General features: G+C 31.0%; 1 protein-coding gene across 1 annotated transcript; it reads right to left on the bottom strand.

Moving 5' to 3' along the window:
* Window positions 1-9918: 9918 nt before the first annotated feature.
* Window positions 9919-13094, bottom strand: LOC126727403 (sugar carrier protein C-like). Its single transcript, XM_050433074.1, has 4 exons — window positions 12861-13094; window positions 12414-12736; window positions 10679-11308; window positions 9919-10594 (listed from the first exon to the last, which is right to left on the bottom strand). The coding sequence occupies exons 1-4, from the start codon at window positions 12991-12993 to the stop codon at window positions 10118-10120; spliced, it is 1563 nt and encodes a 520-aa protein (XP_050289031.1). The 5' UTR covers window positions 12994-13094; the 3' UTR covers window positions 9919-10117.
* Between the last annotated feature and the right edge of the window lie 9840 nt (window positions 13095-22934).

Consider the following 22934-nt stretch of genomic DNA (forward strand, 5'->3'; position numbering starts at 1 on the left):
ACAAAGCAGTAGAGTCAAAGTTTTAGTACTGATTTTAAAGATAGAATAAAAGAGAGTGAAAGAAGAAAAAAAAAAAAAAAGATTTGTGACTATCCAAAAAATTTATAAAGCACCACCGCACTCCCTTGGTGCGATGGTCACTCCACAAGTATAAGTGCTTGTGGAGTGTGGGGGGCAAGGGCCGGGGTTCAAGTCTTCAGGAGGGAGCTTCACACACATATACACTTAGATTAGGCTAGAGTAGAATTCTATCTTGTATCAAAAAAAAAAAAAAAAAAAAATTTATAAAGCAATAGAGAAAAAATTGATAAGAACAATTGCTAAATTTAGTATAAAAACTAGGCAATTAAATAGGATATTCACGGGTAACCACATCTTTTAAACTGTACTTTTATTACATAATCCAAGTTCTTCGCTCTTAAATATTGTTTCTGTAAATATCGCGTAGTCAAAAGTTGATGATATGTATTTTTATCTAGTGATCTAATCTTTTAGATATTACCATTTTTTGTAAAGATCACATAGTCAAGAGACTCACTCAAGACTCAAGAGTTGATAATATGTGAATATATGGATATACGGTTTTTTAATTTTTACCAATTTTTTTTTATTACATTGCAAAAGGTATTTCAAAATTTTCTATTTAAGAGTTTTCTCTCATCTTAAATCAAAGAGATAACTGATAACGTATAGATAAAAGGAAAATTAAGTCATAAATTTTCTCTCGTATTAAGTTTATTTTTTCTAATTAAATTAATCTCCCTTCAAAAAAAAAAAAAAAAAAAAAAAAAAAAAAACAGAAATAATAATGAAGTTTTTGTGTTTATCCAAATAAATAAATAAATAAAAAGTTGATAAAAAAAGTAAATTGTTGTTGTAGGGTCTCGATTTACAATACAAGCCCAAAACGTATGAGGTGTTGGCCTAATGAGCCTAAGACAGTAAATTTGAAGATAGTGGGTTGAAGAACTAGGCCTATTGAAGAGAGTGGATACCAAGATCATTTAGATTGTTATCGTCTTTTCTTTCCTCTTTTTTCCGATCCCCCTTTCATAAAGAGTCTTTCACATTATATATCCTCCTTTGGACCATTTTCATCTTACACCTGTTGATCATCCGAGCCCTTACTTGAGTACCTATCCCATCAGACACCCTTTTTGATTTTCTGTGAGTTGTGGTAATCAAGGTAGCACTGTTCAGAGGTCTTCTCCACATAAATGTGGCTAGAAAAGTAGCTGCAGTGCATTAGTGCGGTAGTGGCAGTTTTCCCTTAGATATTTTTAGGTTTCCTTTCTTCTCGTATGTTCATGAGGCATGTCCCTATCAGTGGAGCTTCTTGGAGGATCATTCTAATTGATGGAGTACATACTTTAAACTATATTCATCATATCCGAGGAGGAGTTCCTCCTTGGACAATTCTCTCATTTGTTCCCTACTTGCGAGACTTTAATTGGGAACATCTAATAATTATTTGCTCCTCCTTGGACTTATCAATGTTCTTAGACAAAACCCAAGGCCCAATATACGATCTTGGACCCTTACCCCTACAGTTGTTTTTAATTTTTTATTTAACAATTTGCTGCAATTTGGTACAACAACTTTTTTTTTTTTTTTTTTTGGTTGAGAAAGTGGTACATCTACTTAATTAACTTAACAACGGTTTCTAAATCCAACTTTTTATACTATGATATGGTATATGATATGATTTAATTATTGTTAGAGTCCCGATAAATAGTAATACACTTTTAGCCAAATATTTACGAACCACACATTCTACTATTTAAGGAGGAGGAAGTTTTTAGTAAAGGACTTTTGGTCTCACTCTCTCAAGTTCTAAAGCTATTTATATTTTACTATCTTTAACACTTTTTCTTTTATATTTTTAAGTATGCAACTAATATAAGAATCGAGTGTTTTTTTCTATTTATGTAGGACCTAGGTTGCATCAACCTTAAATAGAGCTCCATTCCTCCATCAAACAAAATTTTATTATGCAGGTGTCAGACTCAATCTAGTGTATCAACTAGTGCCAGACCTCACAAGCTCACTTGTGCAATCAAGGTACTATTTTGCCATGTTCTCTCCAAATGTTTCCACCACCTACACTTACGATTTTTCGGATAAGATTGTTTTCGAGGACTAACAAATGATAACTCTAAGGATACACCCAACGTAATAACATGTAAAGATGGTAAATTGTGATTGGAACAATATCAATTTCACATATTGTCAAATTGAGTGTTTTTAGACTTATCGTTAACTAATAGCTTATGAAAATTTGTACATTATCGTCTTTGTTTTTGAAAGGTAAAGACAACTAAACAAGTAAAGACAAATAATGCTAAATATTAAATCCCCATGATTAGGGCAATCGGTTTGAAATCATGTCTCATTAAACGGAGGTCATTATCAAAATTGCCCCTAACCTTTTCCCAAGAGCAAAACTGACCTACAAAAAATAATAAAAGAATGCATACAGACCAGTTTTGCCTCATGTCCAACAATATATCATCTGTCTCTCATAATGTCCATCTCACACCTTCTTGAGTCAATCAAACTGGAGGCCATTGTGGTTACTCAAGACTTCTGACCTCTTTTTGGCTATTAAAAAGATTTATTCAAAAAAAAAAAAAAAGATGAAAGTAGTTTTTACATTTTAGGACATTAGAGATTTGAGAACAATTTATTTATACTTTTAAAAAGCTGTACATAAGACCAAAAATGCAAAAAAACTAACATATAAGTTGTACCCAAACACATGCTCAGAGACAGATTACACCAAGTTGCCAACACATAATTCAGTCTCTAAATTATTCAACAAAATAAAAATTCAGTTTAAATTCAGACTTTAAAGAGATGCAACGTAAATAATGTTGACTGTTTAAAACGCGGATTTAACAATATTGGAGCACAGCATTTACTACATCGAGAAAAAATATAACGACGTCGAAGGTAACAACCACAGTGGCCCATGAGTAGGATATTAATTTCTGGTTAATTTATTAAGTGGACCACCTATTGATATGGACCTGTTTATTTCTCTTAGTAATAGGACCCATTTCTATGAAGCTTTTTTTAGGTCCTGCTTAGCTTATATTTGAAAATGTGAATGACTCTCATTGCACCATGTCTACGACTAGTAGGTCTAATATTTAATTTGGACCATCATCAAGTAGATGCCCTGTCCCGCGCCCACTCTGAGTTGTCAACTGTCTCATGCAGATTTTCCCTACCTAGAAGAGAAGACAAGCCGGTAATGGATTTATCGATCCCATCCTATTTTGCCATATTCATCCTAAATGAATATATGTATATATGTATATAATTTAATTTTTTTGTACATATTCTAGTACTAATTTATCTTTTTCACCTAATACTCTCATTGTCACCCTTCTTCTCACACCTTTTACTTTCATCAGCGTTGGCATCACCTCCTCAAGACAAGCAAAATGCCTCGTAATTAGACACTCATGATTAGACCCTATCTGGTCCCTTTTGCCATCTTTGTTTATTTATGTTTCTCTTTTGGCTCTTTTCTCTCATTTTATTGGACTAATTAAGATATGTGCTCTCTCTCATATTTAATATCTTAATTCAAGTTAGAAAAACCAAATACATGTGCGCAGAGAGAGAGAGAGAGAGAGAGAGAGAGAGCCAAGCTAATGAAGATGACAGGCTGAGGGACTCAAAAAGTACTTGATGCAACCACAGCTACACACCAAGTAGACAGAAAAAGACCTATCATCTTCATACCAACACTGTTCCGGACATTGGTAGGTCAATTGAAAGCTAAATAAAACTTAGATAATACATTGTATCAGTACCCCAAGCATGTTTTGGAGTAGCAAGTTGGATACAATAAGTACAATTCTCATAAAAGCAAGATATTCTTATAGAGAAATGATATGTTTTCAACATTTTTACAACAAATCTTAAGTGACAGGTTGTTACTGATTATTATTGTTAGGGCAAAAAAGTAATCTTAATGTTAGTTTCAAATTTGAACCAATAACAACTAATCACCTGTGATTTGTTGTAAAAATGTTATAGATGTAGCATCTCTCTAGTATTAATGATAATATATGGTATCCCCACCCCTTTTGGGCATAGCAATTGAATTTAATAAATAAGATCCTCATTAAAGCCATATATTTCATCTAACAGTTTCAAATTTCCATACCATTTTTTTTTTTTTTTTGAGAGAGTTTAAATCTATGACGTCCACTCCTGATAATAACTCTTTATCATCAAACCAAGACACCAATCAGTTTTTGGTGTAGGCGAGGATTGAACTCTAGATCTCTTATACAACCATCAGAGGCTTTACCAATTCAGCTAACTAGAGCCCACATTTCCATACCATTTAGTCTATGATATGATATGCTAGAATGTGAAGAAAAATACATTTTATTTTCCCCAAGGACCAGAGTTGATCTCCTTATACATAAAATGTTAAGATCACATTGCAGTTACCTTTCAAGATTCAAAAGGATTAGCATTTTTTGTCCTATGCATTTGAATTGGAAAATTATACATTTGAATTGGAAAATTCTTAGGTACTCTCGGAATACGGAGAAATTGTACTCCCTCCTCTCACATTCATGGTGGAGCTTGTGTCCAGTGGCCAGTGCCACTGGACATGTTGCGATGCGGACATGTGTCCAAGACTGGACACGTGTCCGTATCCTAACAGGTCCAGTGGCCACTGGCCATTGGACACAAGCTAGACCCGATTATATTTAATAGTATATCCATTGAAGTGACTGAGATATAGACTGCTCTGTCAATTGTTGGTGGGAACCTTAAAAACACTTAGTCCTATTGCAGCATATAAATCAATAGTAAGCACTTCCATTCAATCAGACATGAATTACTTTAATTGAATGACAATACTAAATGAAACATGTTAAGAATAGTCAATTTTTATCATATTTCCTAATAAGGCAATGAAACATGTTCGATATGTTAAATGAAGCATCCCCTTAATTAGGCCACTAACTACTATGCTAAAAATATTCAAATCTATATATTACTAAAAATTGAAACGTAGTGTTTAATACTGTTGTTCTCACGTTGCGCCACATTAACTGCCACGTCATTTTTTTTTTTTTTTAAATATAATTTGTCCCACAATTTTAAAATGGTTTTTACAATTTTCAGCCCTATAAATGCAGCCCACTACTTATTTATTTACTTCCACTATCACCCTATAATAAATCTGTATAATTAATCCAGTCCATCTCTTATTTATTTAGTTCCACTATTAAGCCCAATCCAAAGCCTTTTCAATTCAGTTTTAGGGTTTTGTATGAGTCTTTTCAACTTAAAAGAAAAAGGGTTTTTATTTATTTATTTATTTTTTTTTCCAATTTTCCTATAATTGTTTTTAACATTTATTTTTTTTAATATTTACCATTCTCCAACCTTTCTCTCTCCCTTACCATTTCATCTCCCCACTACTTCTTCAATCTTTCTCCCTCCCTTACCTTTTCATTTCCTCACTACCCTCTACATTAATATCATTTTTCCTCTTTCTCTTCATCTTCCTTTATTTTTGTCTCTTCTTATTCACACCATCTTACTATAAATTTGTCACTATCTCTTCCATTCTATGCATAGTTTTCCCTCACAAAAAAAAAAAAAAAAAAAAAAAGGTTCTCTCTCTCTCTCTCTCTCTCTAAATTTTTTGGTGGATTTTTTTATTTTTCTTGCATCTCTACTTTAGGTTGATAATTTTTTATATTCTTTAAAAATCTATTTTGGGTTGATACAATTTAGTTTTGTTTTTTAAATTGTTGTCGTTGTTGATGTTGTTGTTTTTTTATTTTTTTATTTTTTTATTTTATTCTCTTTGATTGTTAAATGTTATCCTATTGAATTCTAAAGAATTAAATATAGCATATAAAAATATAATATTATTCTATTACATAGCACGATTTGGACAATTTGGTATTTATTTTGTTACATAGCATGATTTTTTATAGTGCTCAATTTAGATGTTAAACTATGAGACTTTATAAATTTTTGTTTATTTTCTAATCCTTTGTGGTGGACAAAGTACTCTTAATAGTTGTATTAGAAGTACTCTATAATGCCATTCATTTAAAGAAAAGCAAATGTTAGCCAAACAAAAATAATCGGATAGGTGACAAATTTTAACTTTTGCAATTTTATTTTTATTATTATTATTTTATAACAATGCCTGTATAGAAATTTAATTCTTAGATTTTGCTAATAATTGTTTATTTGATAATATGTTTTGGGTGGCCGAAATTATAATTTCTACAAAGAAAATAACCTTAATAGATTATCAAAAACAAAATTTTATCCTAATATTGGTTCAATTAATCATTGTTAAGTTTTATTAATTTTTTTAGTTTACATTTTTTTGGTGTTTTGGATTGTTCCTATATTACATTTATGATTTTCTATAATAAATAAAAATATAATTACGAAATACATTACTTATTATTAGATTAGTTTAAATTGTAATTTTTTTTAATAAAACTACCATAAAAATAATTATCACGCGCAACGCGCGGGTTCGCGGCTAGTTTATCATAATTTCTAAATAACAAAATAAATAAAAAAAATGTTCAATACCGCTCATAGTGGGAAATGGAAGCTAAACACGACAGTTTCCACTACAATTTTGGACTAGGAAAAAGTTTTTCTACATGATCAGATTTATAAGAAGTCAATGTGAAAATCTTGGTGTTTGGTGACAAAAATCAAGTGGGTACAGTGCGGTGGTTAAGGATAACAAGGTGATGGGATGGCATTGCAATGATGTCCAAGAAGATGAAAATGGTTGCTGAACACAAGAAAGAGCTAGGCTGCTCTTGAAAAGGCTACATTTGCTGATGATTTTGAATTGTGGGACATTGTACTTGAATTTTTTGTTTGTTAATAATTTCATAGTTACAACAATGGAGGAATGGGGTTATGAACTCTATTAGAAATACCAAGAGATGACAATTGAACTATAAGATTTTTCGCATCAATTGTAGGAACTTGACCTTAAATATTGGGAAAATGATTGATGAAGAGAAGCAACGAGGGACTGAGTAAATTTGTTTAGGTGCTTGAGGAGCTTTCAGTTGGAAAGAAAAGGATATGAGGTGGCCGACCAACTAGCCACTCAAAGTAAAGATATTGATGATGTTGAAGAGTGGTTAGAGGAAATCACAATTCCTTATTTCTCAGATTTTGTTTGGTTGGTTGAGAAACAAGATGAAGCAATTACAAAACTTTGATCCAATCTATGCTGAGAAAATTATCTGGAATTAAATCTGCAAATTTTTTATCTACGCCACTTATTACAAGGGTAGAAGGACATACACAAATTCTGAAAATGGAAATATCAAGTAAGTATCTCTGGTCTCTTTTAATTGAGTCAATTTATTAACTGCACTACATGAGTAGGAAAAACATTAAGCTCTAACAGATAGACATATGCATTTTTTTTTTTGCGAGAAGATTAGAAATAAAAGAGACATTAAACTGGCACTTAGCAGTCTGCATCCATGTATCACATGCACAAGCAATCAAATGTTGTCAAATGTAACAAGCTTCTTCAACACACAGTTACAACCTTACAGGGATTGAAATTTAGCACAATGGAATAATTCCAATGTACCTTTGTAGAGTATCCAAAAAGCAGCACAAGAAAAGAAATACCAAATAAAAGCAATATTCAGATATGTTCCACACCTTTGATTCTGCAACATGAGCGACACCAGCACTCTAATATTCTTACCTTACAGAAAGAAGAAAGAAACTCTCAACAATCAACTGAGCCTTATTACAACTAACGACAACAAAGTTTTAGTCCCAAATTTGGGGTTAGCTGTAGATTCAAATACATTAGTCAAGGTTAGCCACATGTAATCTTTTCCTCAACACATGTATTGTTACAACCACAAGGTAAAAAATTTGTTCTCTCTTTTCTTTTCTTTTTTAAATAACAAAGAGGCAGAATGCTCCTAAAAATAAATGCAAGTATGCAACTAAGAGTAAGATACTGATAAGTTCTCCATCTTCTGCTCCTATTTAGTTGTAACCATGCCAAATTATCACAACATAACCACGCATTATTTGAGTTTGAATAAGGGAGATGGTAGAAGATGTGCACCAAATCTCCCACAATTTTCAATACTAGAGGGACAATATCCCATCTATTTCAATTTTCAAGCAAGCCAAATCCCAAATCCTAAAAGAGTATCATAACAAAAACTTCCTAAGTGCAGAAGGATAAGGAATTTCAATGAAGCACTACACATAGCCCGCTTGCGTCGTACCCAATAGCTATCTTGGCCCGTAGGTAGATTTCAAGGCTACCAGTATGCTTTTACGCAGCATGAAATGGAGCATCTTGGCCAATAGCTAGAGGCGTAGAGCCCAAACATCATGCTAACGTGAAGATTAGACATTACTAAGTTTCAAGCTTGTATTGTGCCAATTTGAAATTTAATACACTGTATACAAACTTTCGATATAGAAACAAATGAAAAGGTTCAATTATATTAAGTAGCTTCCTTTTTTATATATGCAACTAGTCGCAGATCCATGCCATGTGTAAGAATGAATAATTATTTTGTATTTTAATATAAGTATAATTTTTTGAGGATAATTTGTTTTCCTTAAAAATAAAAAAAATTTCTATTCAGTCCAGTTAGGTCTACTTTGGTCCAATATGGTTGACTCAGTCCAATTTCGTTCACTTGGTCAATTCGGTCCCCCTTCAGTCCACTTTAGACTAATTGGGCCTTAAATTATTTTTTTTATTTTTTTTATTTTTAGGTTTGCTTTTTAATTTTAGCCCAAAAATTCATTTTTTACTTAATTTTTGGGTTGAAATGTTTGAAATTTTATTATATTTGGGCTAAACTCTTTAGTTTTGAGTTAAAAAATACAAAGAAAATATTAAAATAGACATTAGAAATTAGAAATATAAGCCCTAAAAATGCAATAAAAATGATAAATATTCAAAAGTCTTATTCCGTCCACATTACTTCTATTCAGTCCTTCTGGTCTCTTTGGTCCAATTTGGTCCACTCAGTCCTATTTAGTCTATTTTGTCCACTAAATTTCTATTCGGTCCAATTCAGTCTTATTCAGTCCACTTTGATCCATTCAGTTCACATTGGCCCTATTCAGTCCACATTAGTCCTATTCTGTCCACTTCGGTCCATTCTGTTAACTTTGGTCCTATTTAGTCTATTCTACCTAATTTAGTTTTATTTAATCCTATTCGGTCCGCATTGGTCCTATTTGGTCTAATAACAATAACAATACATTAATAACAATAACTAAGATAAAATTATTATAAATGTAGTATAATTAGATTACCTATACCCATTAAGTCATCCTCAAAAAAAAAAAAAAAAAAAAAAAAAAAAAAAAAAAAAAACTTATATTCATTAAGCAAATAAAAATAGATTTTAGTGCGCAAATTTGATGTAATTGTTTTTCCAAAAAAAAAAAAAAAATACTCTTCATGAAAATTTTTCATATTTTTAAAGTATTACTACTGTCCCACCTCAATGTATGTTTCTTTACTTTTTTACAATCTTATGTTTTAACATATATACTCGTTATGAAGGTTATGTCGTGCATATTGACTGTGAAACTTATTATCATAAACTAGATTCTTGGGTCATTGTTGGTATCTACTCCATACATTTCTACTGCCTGATGGGTAACATTAACAATAAAAAAAACATTTACATTGGTTATACCTCTTCAACCTTATAGGCTTGATAAGACCAATGATAGTTTGGATTCCCACTAGTCAGTTTCTTGAAAAAGAGTGATTTTTTTTTTTTTTTTTTTTTTTTTTTTTTTTTTTTTTTTTTTAAATAGGATGTGGGAGAGTACAATATGCACGAATGAATTTTTGTGGAGAGTACAATCAAATGCTCCTTAAGTAGGATGTGGGAGTTTTGCTATAATTTAGTCTTGCAAAATATTAAATGGGATTCCAAAAGAATATTGATGTAGTCACCTACAACCAAAGCTAATTGGAAACCAATCCCGGCCGAAATCTGCACAGTTTTTTGAGGCTTTCGGGTCTCGAGTTGGGCTTGTATGTTTTTTTTTTCATTATTGGATCCAATTAGACATTTTTAAGAGCCTGGCCTCCCTTGAGCATCTCCACGTTTCCATTAGAGAATTCTTCAGTCATGAATTTGGCCCAGAACCAATGAGACCTCCATACTTGGTTCATCTCTTCAATTGGAATATTCTTTGTCTCAGGCAAGAAGTAGTAGATATATATGGTCATTACCAGCACAAAGAAGGCAAAGAAAAGGAATAGCCCAAACTTCAAATGGCACAGCATATTTAAGAAGATCTGAGCAACAATAAATGTGAAAACCATGTTCACTGACACGTTGATACTCTGAGCAGCTGATCGAATTTCGAGTGGGAAAACTTCACTAGGCACCAACCAGCCAAGAGGACCCCAAGACCATGCAAATGCAGCAACATAGATGCAAATGAAGAGCACCACAACAATTGCATACCAGTTGGGCAATTCACCAGGATTACCATCTATTCCAAATTTAGCACCAATGCAAGCTGCAACAATGATCTGTGGACAAAAAAGAACATCAAATTAACTTTGTGTCAACAAAAACTATAATAAATTGGATCAAATTACTAGCTAAAGATTTACCTGGCAGACAAGCATTTGAGCTCCACCCTCAAGGAAGAGGAATCTCCTTCCCCATTTATCAACACCATAGATTGAAACAAGGGTTGCAATAACATTAACAAGGCCAGTGATCACAGAAGACATCAGTGAAGCATTGTCTCCGAACCCAATGGTGTTAAACAAGACAGGTGCATAGAACATGATCACATTGATGCCAGTGAGTTGTTGAAAGAAGGGAATCAGGGTGGCAACAGCCATGTGTGGCCTATATTTTCTTTGTAACAAGTTTCTCCAAGGGTGTTCCACTTGCTTTGATAATTCACTAGCCACGACAAGGTCATTGAATTCCTCATCAACATTTTCAAGACCCCTAATTCTCTTAAGTTTTTCTCTGGCATCCTCCATTTTACCACGTTCAATCAAGGAGTTCGGGGTATCAGGAAGAAACAATGAACCCACTGTTAATATAATTGCAGGGACAATGGCACCACCCAAACTCAAACGCCATCCCCAACCACCTTCAATCTTGGCAAAGAAGTAGTTCAACACATTGGCAACGAGGATACCAACTGTGATTGACAATTGGAACCCAATGTTGAGAGCACCTCTGTACTTGTATGGAGCCGTTTCAGACAGGTAGAGTGGCACAGACTATAATTACAATTTACAAACACCCACAAAAAATAAATTAAATCAGATTAAATGTCTGATGATAAAACTGATACTATTTTAATGTGGTTAGTAACAACTAACAAGTAATAATCAGACTGGAGAAAAAGAAAAAAAAAAATTGAAAGAAAAAAAATTTGAAAATGTCGTTCTCTAGGGACCACATGGTTGTGTCAAGTTGTCATGTTTCTTGGACTAAAAACAAGTTGAGAAAATCAAATACAAAACAAAACAAAATCACATGGAAATAATTTTAATTTGCTTGATTGGTTGAGCCTATCAAATTGCAATGGTTTTCTATTCAAAAAATTGGACTATTGAAGTAAACAATGGCGGAAAAGAGTGTACACAGTACATAGAGATGTCATTTGTGAATAAAAAGAAGGCAATGCTATGACTTTTTCAAAAAAAAATTTTCCACTCTTCCCGTTAGTCCAAAGTCTTCTCTCATACCTCCTCTTTTTTAGGGAAAATCATTATCATATTTTCTTTTTCCAACTTTTCCCAGCAACCAAACATAATACAATTTTACTAATAGAAACAGAACTCTAAAAGGCGCAAGTCAGGGGGGAAAAAACTGAGAAGAGAGAAGAGAATCAGAGATGAGTAAAAAAACAAAAAAAAACCCAAATCTCCAAGAGCTAAATAATAAACAAAATATCAAACAAAGGGAGTGTAGAAGCCCATATCGGATCAGAAACAACTTTGTACACAAAATTCATTTTTGTCATGTTCCAAACAATTGTCTCATCCGGTACACTTTTTTAATTTAAGATACCATAGTCAAAACTACGAAACAAGATCTAAAAGGTAAAAAAACAGTAGAAGTAGAGTTTCAACAAATCTAAGAATACAAATACAGAGAGGCATATATAACGACAAAAAACTGAAAAAGAAAAACAGACATCACTAAAACCAAAGGAATATCGCACTGTATATGTGCTTCGATTTTGTTTTCAGACAACACAGTATTTTCTTTTTTCTTTTTCTTTTTTTGTTGTTGCTCTCCACCGACAACTTTCTTTGTACCAAAACACAAAAACACACCAAAAATAAAAATCATGATCCAAAACCCAAAGAACAATACCTGATTAGCGAACCCAATACCGAAACCAAGAAGTATACGGCCCACAATCAACATCCACACAGCTTGGGCAAAGCCATTGAGAAGAGCACCGGCGAAGAAGAGCAGACCACCAAACAACATAGACGGTTTTCGTCCAAGTTTACGTGTCACAATGGATGCCACAAGTGATGAAAGAAGAGCAGCCAAATACAACGACGATGTGAACATCGTTAGAGTCTCACTGTTGTATTGGCAGTACTGGTTGTTCGACGAATCATCATGCTTCGACCGATAAACCTGTGGGAAAAACTTGAGCAAGAAAGGGTCCATAGACGTGACCCCACCTGTTAAAAACACCATAACACAACGTTAAAAAAAAGAAACAGATACGTTTATGATTCAAATCTCTTCCAGTTCAGTCTCAACTGACTACAGAAATACAAAAATATGAAGTTCTCATATAATTACCAGAAATTCCTATATCGTAACCGAAAATCAAACCCCCCATAGCTGCAACAACACACGTTACGACGACATAGGGAGTGAGGTTTCCGGGGTACTCCTTGCCAGGGCCCGTGGGAATTCCTCCAACTGCAGGCATTCTCGCTGTGTTTTTTTGTTCACTTCGAAATTTACAAAAAATATAGAGAGAAAGAGAGTGACCAAAAACCGCCTACTAGGCCAAAAGGGAAAAAGATAGATCTCCTAAACTGGTTTAGCTAGTGTTTATATAGACATAGAAAAAGAGAAAAATATTTTTTTTTTCTAAATTTTTTTAAAAAACTATTTTACTTAAATTAAGGAGAATCGTTGAGCTGTCAAACTATTATAGAGGGCAGGGGGCCTAGGCCACTTAGGCCACCGCCTAGGCTCCTACTTTTGAGGCAAAAATTGATATATTTAAAAAACAAAATTGGAGATATAAGTAAAAAGAAAAAATAGTTTTATAATTTTTCTCTATTTTAAAAATTTTCCAAAGAATTGAGTAATATTAGAAATAATATAACTTTATGTACATGAGTCTTACAAATATAGTAATGCTATAGTTATAAATTATTTTACAATATTTTTACAAACTGTTGTTGTGGCCAATTTCTTACTAGTTCTCATCTGGATTTACCAATAATATCACTTTTTTATTTATCTATAATCATTCACTACAACATCAGTTTGTAAAATTTTTTATAAAAGAATTTATATCTCTAACATTTTTCCTTACAAATATATTTGTCACTAATCGCAAAAAATAATTCAGATAGGAAAATGTTAGAAACATTATTAATTTTACATGAAAACTTTACAAATTAATGTGGAAATTAATATAAGGGAAATTATTAGGTACTCTTGAAATTCTATAAATGCATAGTCTCCCCTTTCATATGAATAGTTGGTCTTACTTTGAATTTAATTAATGGGACTCATCATTCATGTGAGAGGAAAGAGTGTACATTTATGGTACTCCAAGAGTACACAATAATTTCTCTTAATATAATATGTTGATATCAATAACCTATTAAATTCATTTTTGAATTATCTTTTGTGATTAGTGATACATCTTTGTAAGCCTCATGTTTTAAAATTTATAATATTCCTAATATCATTCATTCAAATACTTATTTATTATATTCTTGAAGTGTTACAAATCGCATTTATTTCATCATCGTTTGAAAGTCTTTTTTAGTAAAATTTGTTATAAGTTTAACATTTTTCTTAAAAAAAAAAAAACATATTACAAAATAAAAGGAATAGATTTTTGTTATAAAAATCTTATTATATTAAACACTATTTATATATCATTTAAATAATAACAAAAATGCCACGTTTAAATATATAGCCTAAGCTTCCAAATTTGATAGGCGGCCCAGCTTTTATACAAATCCAAGACAATTTTATACAAGGACACGGTGTTTACTTTGTAGATAGGTCAATGAAGTGGCATCTATACATTACTAACTTTTGACCGTTGGATTATCCTATAAATTTAGAAATTTATAACAATCGGACTGTGGGAACATCACTAATTTTTCCAAACTATCGAAGTTCGTTACTAATAGTCAATTTATTTTTGGATGAGGTAGTTGCCTTTACAGTTAATAATACAGGCTGTAATCTCTGAAGTTGTGTTGTAAGACTTAGGCACATTATTTAAGTCTTATTTTTTAAATTTTTCTCTCAAAATTTTGTTATATAGAATTTTTCTTATGGAATGGAAGTGTAATTTTTAGTTAAATAGTCACTGATAAAATCTTAAAAAAGAAACTTAAAGAACAACACATAAATGTATTGTACCTAAGTTTCATGTTATATATATTTATATACATAAAAATGAGACATTAATAGTACTTGTAGAGGAAAAGGAATTGCCTGTCCAGCTTATACAGGATGTACTTTTAGAATTTTTTTTGTTATAATTTTTTTAAAAAAATATTAACCATATATTTCTAACCATTAATTTATAAAGAAAAGTTGGTAATTATTAACAGTAATTGGAAGATAAGATAAAAAGACATTGACAGTTGACACAATCACAGGATTTCAAAGTAAAATTTACACGTCAGATATAATTACTTGGAGAGTTTTTTTTTTTTTTTGCATGAACTTCGTAAATGAGTCAGCAAAAAGTTTTTCTTGCTTTGCTCCCAAAAAATTCGGCTTAGTTCGTGGTATTAGGATAATGTTTTTTTTTTTTTTTTTTTCAAGGTATTAGGATAATGTTGGATCAATAGTATAGAGTATGTGGATGTGGTAGGTACGTTAGGATATACAATTATGTCATTGTCATAATAAAGTGGGGGATACGTGACCTAAAAAATCCCTTTACAGCAAAGTAATAGGAGCATGTGATATCAATGATACACCTATACAATTGTACGTCTTTTCCGAGGCCTTAAAAAGCTTTTAACTAGCCCATATGAGCGCTTGCACAAAGTGCTTGTATAATTGGAAAAAAAACAAAAAAAAAAGATTTTAGTCAATCCTGCCACAAATTTATCCATATCACTCTCTATATAAAATTTCATAAAAATATATGGCTGAAACCGAAGCCGCGTAAATCACTAAATTTATGCTGGTATTTAAATTTAGTTTTTTTTTCTTTGCATATCTTGATAAAGGAAAGTAGTAGATCATGGTTAATGTTATCTGTGAAAAATAGAGACAATTAAAAACAATCAAAATTAATATATTTAATGAAATGTAATGTAAATTAAATAATTTGAGGTAGTGTATTTTGAAAAGTGAGTATATAAAATAAAAAATAAAAGTAAGTTCTCATACTAAAATAGACAAAAAAAAAAAATTGCATGAATTAATGCAAAATGTGAAAGAAGAGTTTTCAAACAATAAAAATTATTTTGCTATAGAAAATTTAATTTTCATAAATTAAAATTTTACGCTATTTCACATCATAAAAACAAGTCATTATTGATTATTATTTTTTATTCGGTAACATAATAATATTTATTTTTTATTTCTTAATCTATTTTTTAAGGAGCAGTGTTCTTTACAAAATTTTCACAATGCTTTTACAATATTATAGGTGTTTAGTTGTAATCGGTTCTAATTTAAATTAACCACTGAAATTATTTTTTTGCTCACTAATAACAACTCTTAAGGCCGTAACAGGTAATTATAAAATACTCTTGAAGTACCATAAATGTATACTCTTCACTCTCACATAATTATGAGTTCTATCATAAATTTAATTAATAAAACTCACAATTAATGTAAAAGGGAGGAATACGTATTTATATTACTCTCGGAGTATTCAATAATTTTTCTTTCGTAATAACCTGTCACTTTTAATTTGTTGTGAAAGTACAATGAAATTTATAAATATACCATTTTTCCTTTTTTAAAATGTATATATTAATCATGAAATAACTTTTATCCATTTCAAAATAAATATTACTACAAAAATGGAATATCAATAAATATTGATTTAATCATTGCAAGAAAGTTGCTTGAGTTTTCAGTGTTATTTTTGTGATTAAAAGCCAATAATTTTGTTTCTAGATATGTGTGTGGCCTTGGGAGCATAAATCGAAGCTAATTTTCTATTTAAGGTTCCACTGTTATCGGAATTCAGTTTATCATCATGCGAGGTCGGACTAAAAAAGACATGACTTTTAACTTGTAAGTTAACTGGTGTGGTCTTGTCCCTCAATTCGCAGAAAACAGCGAAGCAGTGAAGACTTCGTTTTTTTTTTTTTTTTTTTTTTTTTAACAAGTAATAAGTTTAAAATAAATAAATAAATAAATTTCCTCAAATAAAATAAAATAAAAAAGCAAAAAACAGTGAAGACTAAAAGAGAAATTCTGAATTGATTTTCTTTTTCTCACGATGATTTAACACATATTGCTATAATTGTCTTACGTGGTAGTGTAGAAAAAATAATAGGCTCATATAATAGCGTAAGGATAATCAATATAAATTTGTTATATAAGAAAATTATGACAAAATTTATGTAAAAGTGTATGTTACTAACATTATTATATCTTATTTAATATCTTAGTTCTAGTCAAGAAAAAAGAACTGCCAAAAAATTCTACTGGTCTGGGGGAATTTGTCTCTATGCACTATAAGTTTAAAAATATACTACATGCATCAAATTATTTAATTTAATATGATGAAGTGTGTTTTAAAAGATACAAGATTAAAAAATAAGTTCAAAATTTTATCCTATATATATATATATATATAAAGTATTATATCCACTTTTCAACTTTAGGTAGCATTTCTAAATATATATTTTTCTCTTTTTACTTTTGTTTTCTTATGCTTTTTTTTTTCTCCACTTTCATTTTCTGTCACCATATAACTCCTCTCTCCGTCGCATATCTCTCTGATTTTTCTACCATTGTCTCTTATCCTTCCTTTGGGGTTTTAACTTTTAACTTTTATATCTCATTCTTCCTTCGTTACACATTCAACCACAGCTCTACATTGCAGGCTTGCACAAACACACCCACAAGCAAAACACATGCACACATAATGTCAAAACATATTTTAGTCTCGAAATCAAAACTCATTTCACTGCAATTATCCAAAATGCCCTATAGCCAATTTTACCCAAACCTCAAATCTTTGTACCTGAATTCCAACCATACACCAACAGTAAAGCACAAAACAAATTCCTCATCCAAAGTCTCGAATTTGTGTCCAAAATTCCCAACCCATGAAACTAATACTAGTCTACCCTAAATCTTAGCAAAAACCAACAATCGAACTTGATGGAGAGAGATCTGGAATAACAATTCTTTTTGTTTGAACATTGAAATTTTTGTTCCCATAATAAATACCCACATTTTTTATGGCAAAAATTTCTCCCAATTTCCTAGACATTTCTAAGCTTTTCATTATTGACATCAATGTCGGTGACTGTGAGGTTGTCCTTGGTATAAAGGGTGAGAATTTTGTGAGTGGAGGAGCTCAGTGACCTTGGCAAGATTGAGCTTTTGATGTTGTGAAGCTTCATGGAGTAGTTAGAGTGTACCTTGAGGAAAGAGGAATAAAGGAAACCACTGTAGCTCACCCACGCGTTACTGGTACTTTGAGTTATTCTAAGACCACAACAACTTTATCACAACAACTTTATCACAACTCCTAACATGATAGAATATGAATAGCTACTCATCAATTCACCACTCACATTTTGCCACGTTAAAGTTGTAGTAAAGTTGTGGCCAACCATCGCACACCCTTGGTGCAACGGTCACTCCACAAGTATAAGTGTTTGTGGGGTATGGGAGGTAAGAGTCGGGATTCTAATCTCCAGAAAGGAGCTTCACATACATATACACTTAAATTAAGTTAGAGTAGAAATTCTATCTTAATAAATAAATAAATAAATTGTGGCCAAAATAATTGTGATTTTAGATTTTTTTTTCTTTAATCACCCTACTTCCCCAAAAAGGGGGAAAAAAGTCAATCCCCCATTATCTTTAATTTAAAGGGATAAATGAACATTAAAATTTTGTTGTCAATCATTAGATGATTATTTTTATTTTTTAATAATTCGATAATTAGGTAATATTAAATTATTAATTGAGCTACAAGTGTCTTATTAGTCATTTGAAGTTAACAAAAAAATGATCATTTAATTGTTGAGAATAGAGTAAATGGATTTTCAAAAAGGTAAGGAAAGACAAATATTTTTCTTTTTATTTTCCTTGGTAAAATCCATATTGAGCATTTTAATGGTTTATAATTTTTTTTAAATAACTTTTCCATGGAATTTACATTGAGTTTAGTGTAATAATGTCTCTAAATACATGGTATAATTGTATTAAGATTAGATCATCTGTCACTAGCCTTTCATTACAAAATCTTGAACCAACAGCACGATATTACAATAGAAAAGACAGGGAGTGATACCAGTATAGTAGCGACCTATGGCTCCAAATCTCCAATGCTTAAGTAAATTTATTTACTTATTTTGGTAATAAGGAATACTAATTTCCTTAATGTTAATGAAAAATTTTAGAAATGTTTTGATACTATTTTTCTGAGACGAAATATATAAAATTGTCACACAAAAAAAAAAAATCAAAATTTTTTATTTTCCATAAAAATTTTCTAAAAGTATTCTTTAAGTAAATGTTTTAAGGCACCTGTTAACAAAATCCTTAAATTTTATATATATATATATATATATATATATATATGTATATATTTTAAAAATCCCTCATTATTATATAAGAATGTGTATGGGAAGTTTTCTTATATTTAGCACTATTGTAATGACTAATGAACCTTAAATGGTGGTCATTATCAACCCCTTTATGTATGTTAATTCTTACAATATGCTCATTAATTTCAATAATGAGGGAGTAATAGTCTTTCTCGATCTAATAATTGGTTTCGGTAATTGGACATAATGCTTAATTAGATGGATACGCCAGTCATAACATAATGCATAAATTAAATATCCAAACTCTTTTTTGGTCCATTTCTACCAAATTGTTCTCAAACCCTCTCTGTTTGTTACTTTCATGACAGTGTCTAATTTTTCCAAAAAGCTAGCTACAACTACAAGGACTTGGCCCCCTTGGAAACTTCCATCCGGCATTTTTATTGCACAACTTAAAGTGAAAAGTTGGATTTGGAAAAAGAAAGTGAATTTAAACAAAGAAAAAGAGATTCAAAACAAAAAGCAAAAGAAAATTAGAGAATTTCTTTTACCTTAATTTGTGGTTTGTGGTTTTCACTATTCAACACAATTTCCCTTTACGATTTCTTCACTTTAAAAACTTTTTTTTGGAATGCTTCAGTGAGAAGGTGACTCTTGAAGTTTTGACTTTTGATTCCTCTTGGAATTGTTGAATTATTTTTTTACCCAAAGTAAGTGAAGAAATTAAAAATAATAATACCTAACAAAAGTGAGGTATTAAAAAATTTTATTTAAACAAATAAAGTAAGTTTTTCAAATAAATTCAAACAATAACTATGTTGAATTCAATTATTCTCCAAAAAAAGTAAAACTTTGTGTTTAATTAATGCAATCATATGTTTAGTTTGAAAAAACCTAAGCTACTGTACTTAAATAACTAGATTATTATGGGCCTGTTTAATATGTATGTTTAAACAATAATTTTCAGTCTTTTTAAAAATATGTATGGATGAAAAAGTGTATGAAAATACGTGTAATATTGTTTTAAAACTAAAAACATGTGTTTAAATTTACGTATCAAACGGGACTTATATCTTTGTGAATCAAAGAGGTTTTCCAATCAAATTATTGTGAAAAATGCTTTGTCACGAGTCATGACAGTCCAAATCCATCAAATTCAGTCAGCGGCGGCTCATCCAATTTGTTTGAACTTTGAACAATCCAGTTCCATGGTACTGGGGCACAGCTCATCTCTATCGATGAATGCCTACAAAAAATCAAGAATTGGCATTATAGCTCCATGTGTGAAAGGGCCATCCACTGGCATGTCTGGCACCCAAAATAATTTTGTACCCGAACTAAATAAAGTCAAATAATTCCTCACATTTATTTATTTTTTTTTATGTGTTTTTAAAAAATGAATAATTTTTTAAGAAGTATTTTCTATAAAATTATGACATTTTTCTATGTGTAGTAACAATCTTAAATAAGTTAAGAAATAATTTCATAACTTCTCTTATTTACTTGTTGTGAAATAAAGTTATTTTCTAAATAAAATTAGTGGAAAACAATCTTTAAAAATAAACTGTACTTTTTATGTTGACTAAATATATATATATATATATATATATATATATATATATTTACTCATTTTTTCTTATGCTATCAAATACTAAAAATACAAAAAACTATCTTTACACAAAGTAAGTAAGGTTATACATCTACCTAAAAGAAAGTAAGATTATATATAGAAAATTTGTGTTATAGTTCTTTACATAATTTTTTAAAACCAAATGGTGGAATTGTGGGAGCAAATTACTTTCCACTTAGTGAGATAAACTCTACTCGTGTGCATGGTCTCACTCTCACCACCCCAATGCCAAATAATTTGGTTCTACAGCGCATGGCTACTTTTATTCATGTGTTCTCTTTTCATCTAGTGTTCACGTGTTCACACTACTAGCTACGTAGATCAGATTATTTATTATAGTGGTTGTTGTTTATTATAATGAATATATTATTTTAATTGTAGTAGATATATTATTTTATTATGTTGAAAGATAAAATAAAATAATTGATATTGAGTGTTTTGTAAAGTATAAATGTATAATAAATAATTATAGAACTATATTGTTAAATTTATGGCTCCACCGATGCTCTCAAAACCCAAATACTAATATGTCTTATATTACTCAAACTCAAGCACTAAAATCAAGATAAAAAAGTTGTATATAATTGGTTGTGATTGGTGTAATATTATTAATTTATTTCTGTATGAGCTAGCATTACTTTATTACGCAAGACTTACAATATGCCATACCATCACTTGTGGAAAAATATTGTGTCAAAGTCAAAAATAGGTAGCTAGGTAAGTTGTTTCCGATTCCAAAAGTTACAAGTTCCAAACTTCCAGGAAATTACAGTAAAATTTGTTTTTTGAGTTTTCAAAAAAAGGTCGGCTGGACCATATATTCCATATACAAATTATGAAGTAAAGCAGCAATGAAGAGGGGCCCTCATTGCTTACATATATATATTAGTATAATAGTATATAGTCTGCCCTCATTATCCAGGATTTGCCCGTACTCTTATTCTTCAATAAAGTTTAGAGATTGGGTGGGTCCATATATAATGTAACCATGACTTTTTTCACTCGTGTGAAGGATGATTGGTCTCATTCCCACGGATTGTGATTTGGGCCTACAAACGAAGATAAGGGGGTGTTTGGTAACTATACTCAAATACATGTTTTTAGTTTTTAAATAACGTTATATGTATTTTTATATATTTTTTCACTCACACGTATTTTTACACATGTTTTCAAACAACAAAATATATGTTTTTAAGTACATGTACCAAACACTCCCACAGACTTTTTAACAGTCTCGTCACACTCACACTCACACTCACATTATGTATTGATATGGTGTAGTGTACAAATTAGTATATGGTTATCAATTTACATTAAAAATCGATTGGTATTTTAATCTGATAATAAAGTATAGGATCATCAGAAGCGAAATTAAAAAAAAAAAAAAAAAAACTATATTCATCTTTTTATTAGCAAAAGAAATACTATATTCTTATATTATTCCCTTTATGTCATCAATTTTTAATATTTAGAATCTAGAACATTTTAAATTTTAGAATTAAATTAATGATTATCTATAGATAAAGATTAGGTTAAGTCCAACTTCGACGCGGCGGTGTTTAAGTAAGAAAACTCGGTTGGCTTAGGCGTCGTAATTAGGGACTGGCGTGGGGATGCTATCGGTTCATTAACCACGTCAGTCCCCCTAGCTCAGACAGCGATTGAGTTGGAAGCACTAGCGTGTCGTAGAGCAGTGCAATTTGCTAAGTAGATAGGCCTTACACAGGTCATTTTTGAAGGTGACTCGTTCACAGTCATTCAAGCAATATAGGAGGGGTCTTCTGACGTCTTACCGTACGGGCATGTCATTGATGATATTCGCGTTCTAGCTTTGGACTTTCAGCTTTTTGTTTTCACTCATGTTTCACGAGTTTGTAATGTTGTCGCTGTACATTAGCCAAAAAAGCAAAAACTTGTAGGGGCACCCAAGTTTGGTTAGAGGAATTACTTGAGGACATAGCCTCTCTAGCTAGTTTTGATGTTCACTAAAGTTTCTTTTCCTTCATTATGAATAAATTGCTAGGCACTGCTAATCTGGTTTCTCAAAAAAAAAAAAGGGTTAAGTGATCCCAATTAATGCGCCACTCCACACTTTCTATCTATTTTCAACCCCAAAATGGGAGAAACTATTATTTACATTGAGAAGACTGTTGACCAATGAAATGATGTCATCTATGCAAATGTATGTATGAGCTTCTTAATCAGCACAAGAAATAAAAAATAAAAATTACTAGTTGATATCACATTTGCATAAATAACAGCATTTTATTAGTTGAGAGG

This window comes from Quercus robur, chromosome 5 (genome assembly GCF_932294415.1).
Source record: "Quercus robur chromosome 5, dhQueRobu3.1, whole genome shotgun sequence".
NCBI lineage: Eukaryota > Viridiplantae > Streptophyta > Magnoliopsida > Fagales > Fagaceae > Quercus > Quercus robur.

Coding starts and splice junctions, on each gene's coding strand:
- LOC126727403 (XM_050433074.1), bottom strand. CDS start 12,993: ATGCCTGCAGTTGGAGGAATTCCCACGGGCCCTGGCAAGGAGTACCCC. Junction 11,309..12,413: donor GTATTGGGTTCGCTAATCAG/GTATTGTTCTTT, acceptor TTGTAATTATAG/TCTGTGCCACTCTACCTGTC. Junction 10,595..10,678: donor CTCAAATGCTTGTCTGCCAG/GTAAATCTTTAG, acceptor TTTTGTCCACAG/ATCATTGTTGCAGCTTGCAT.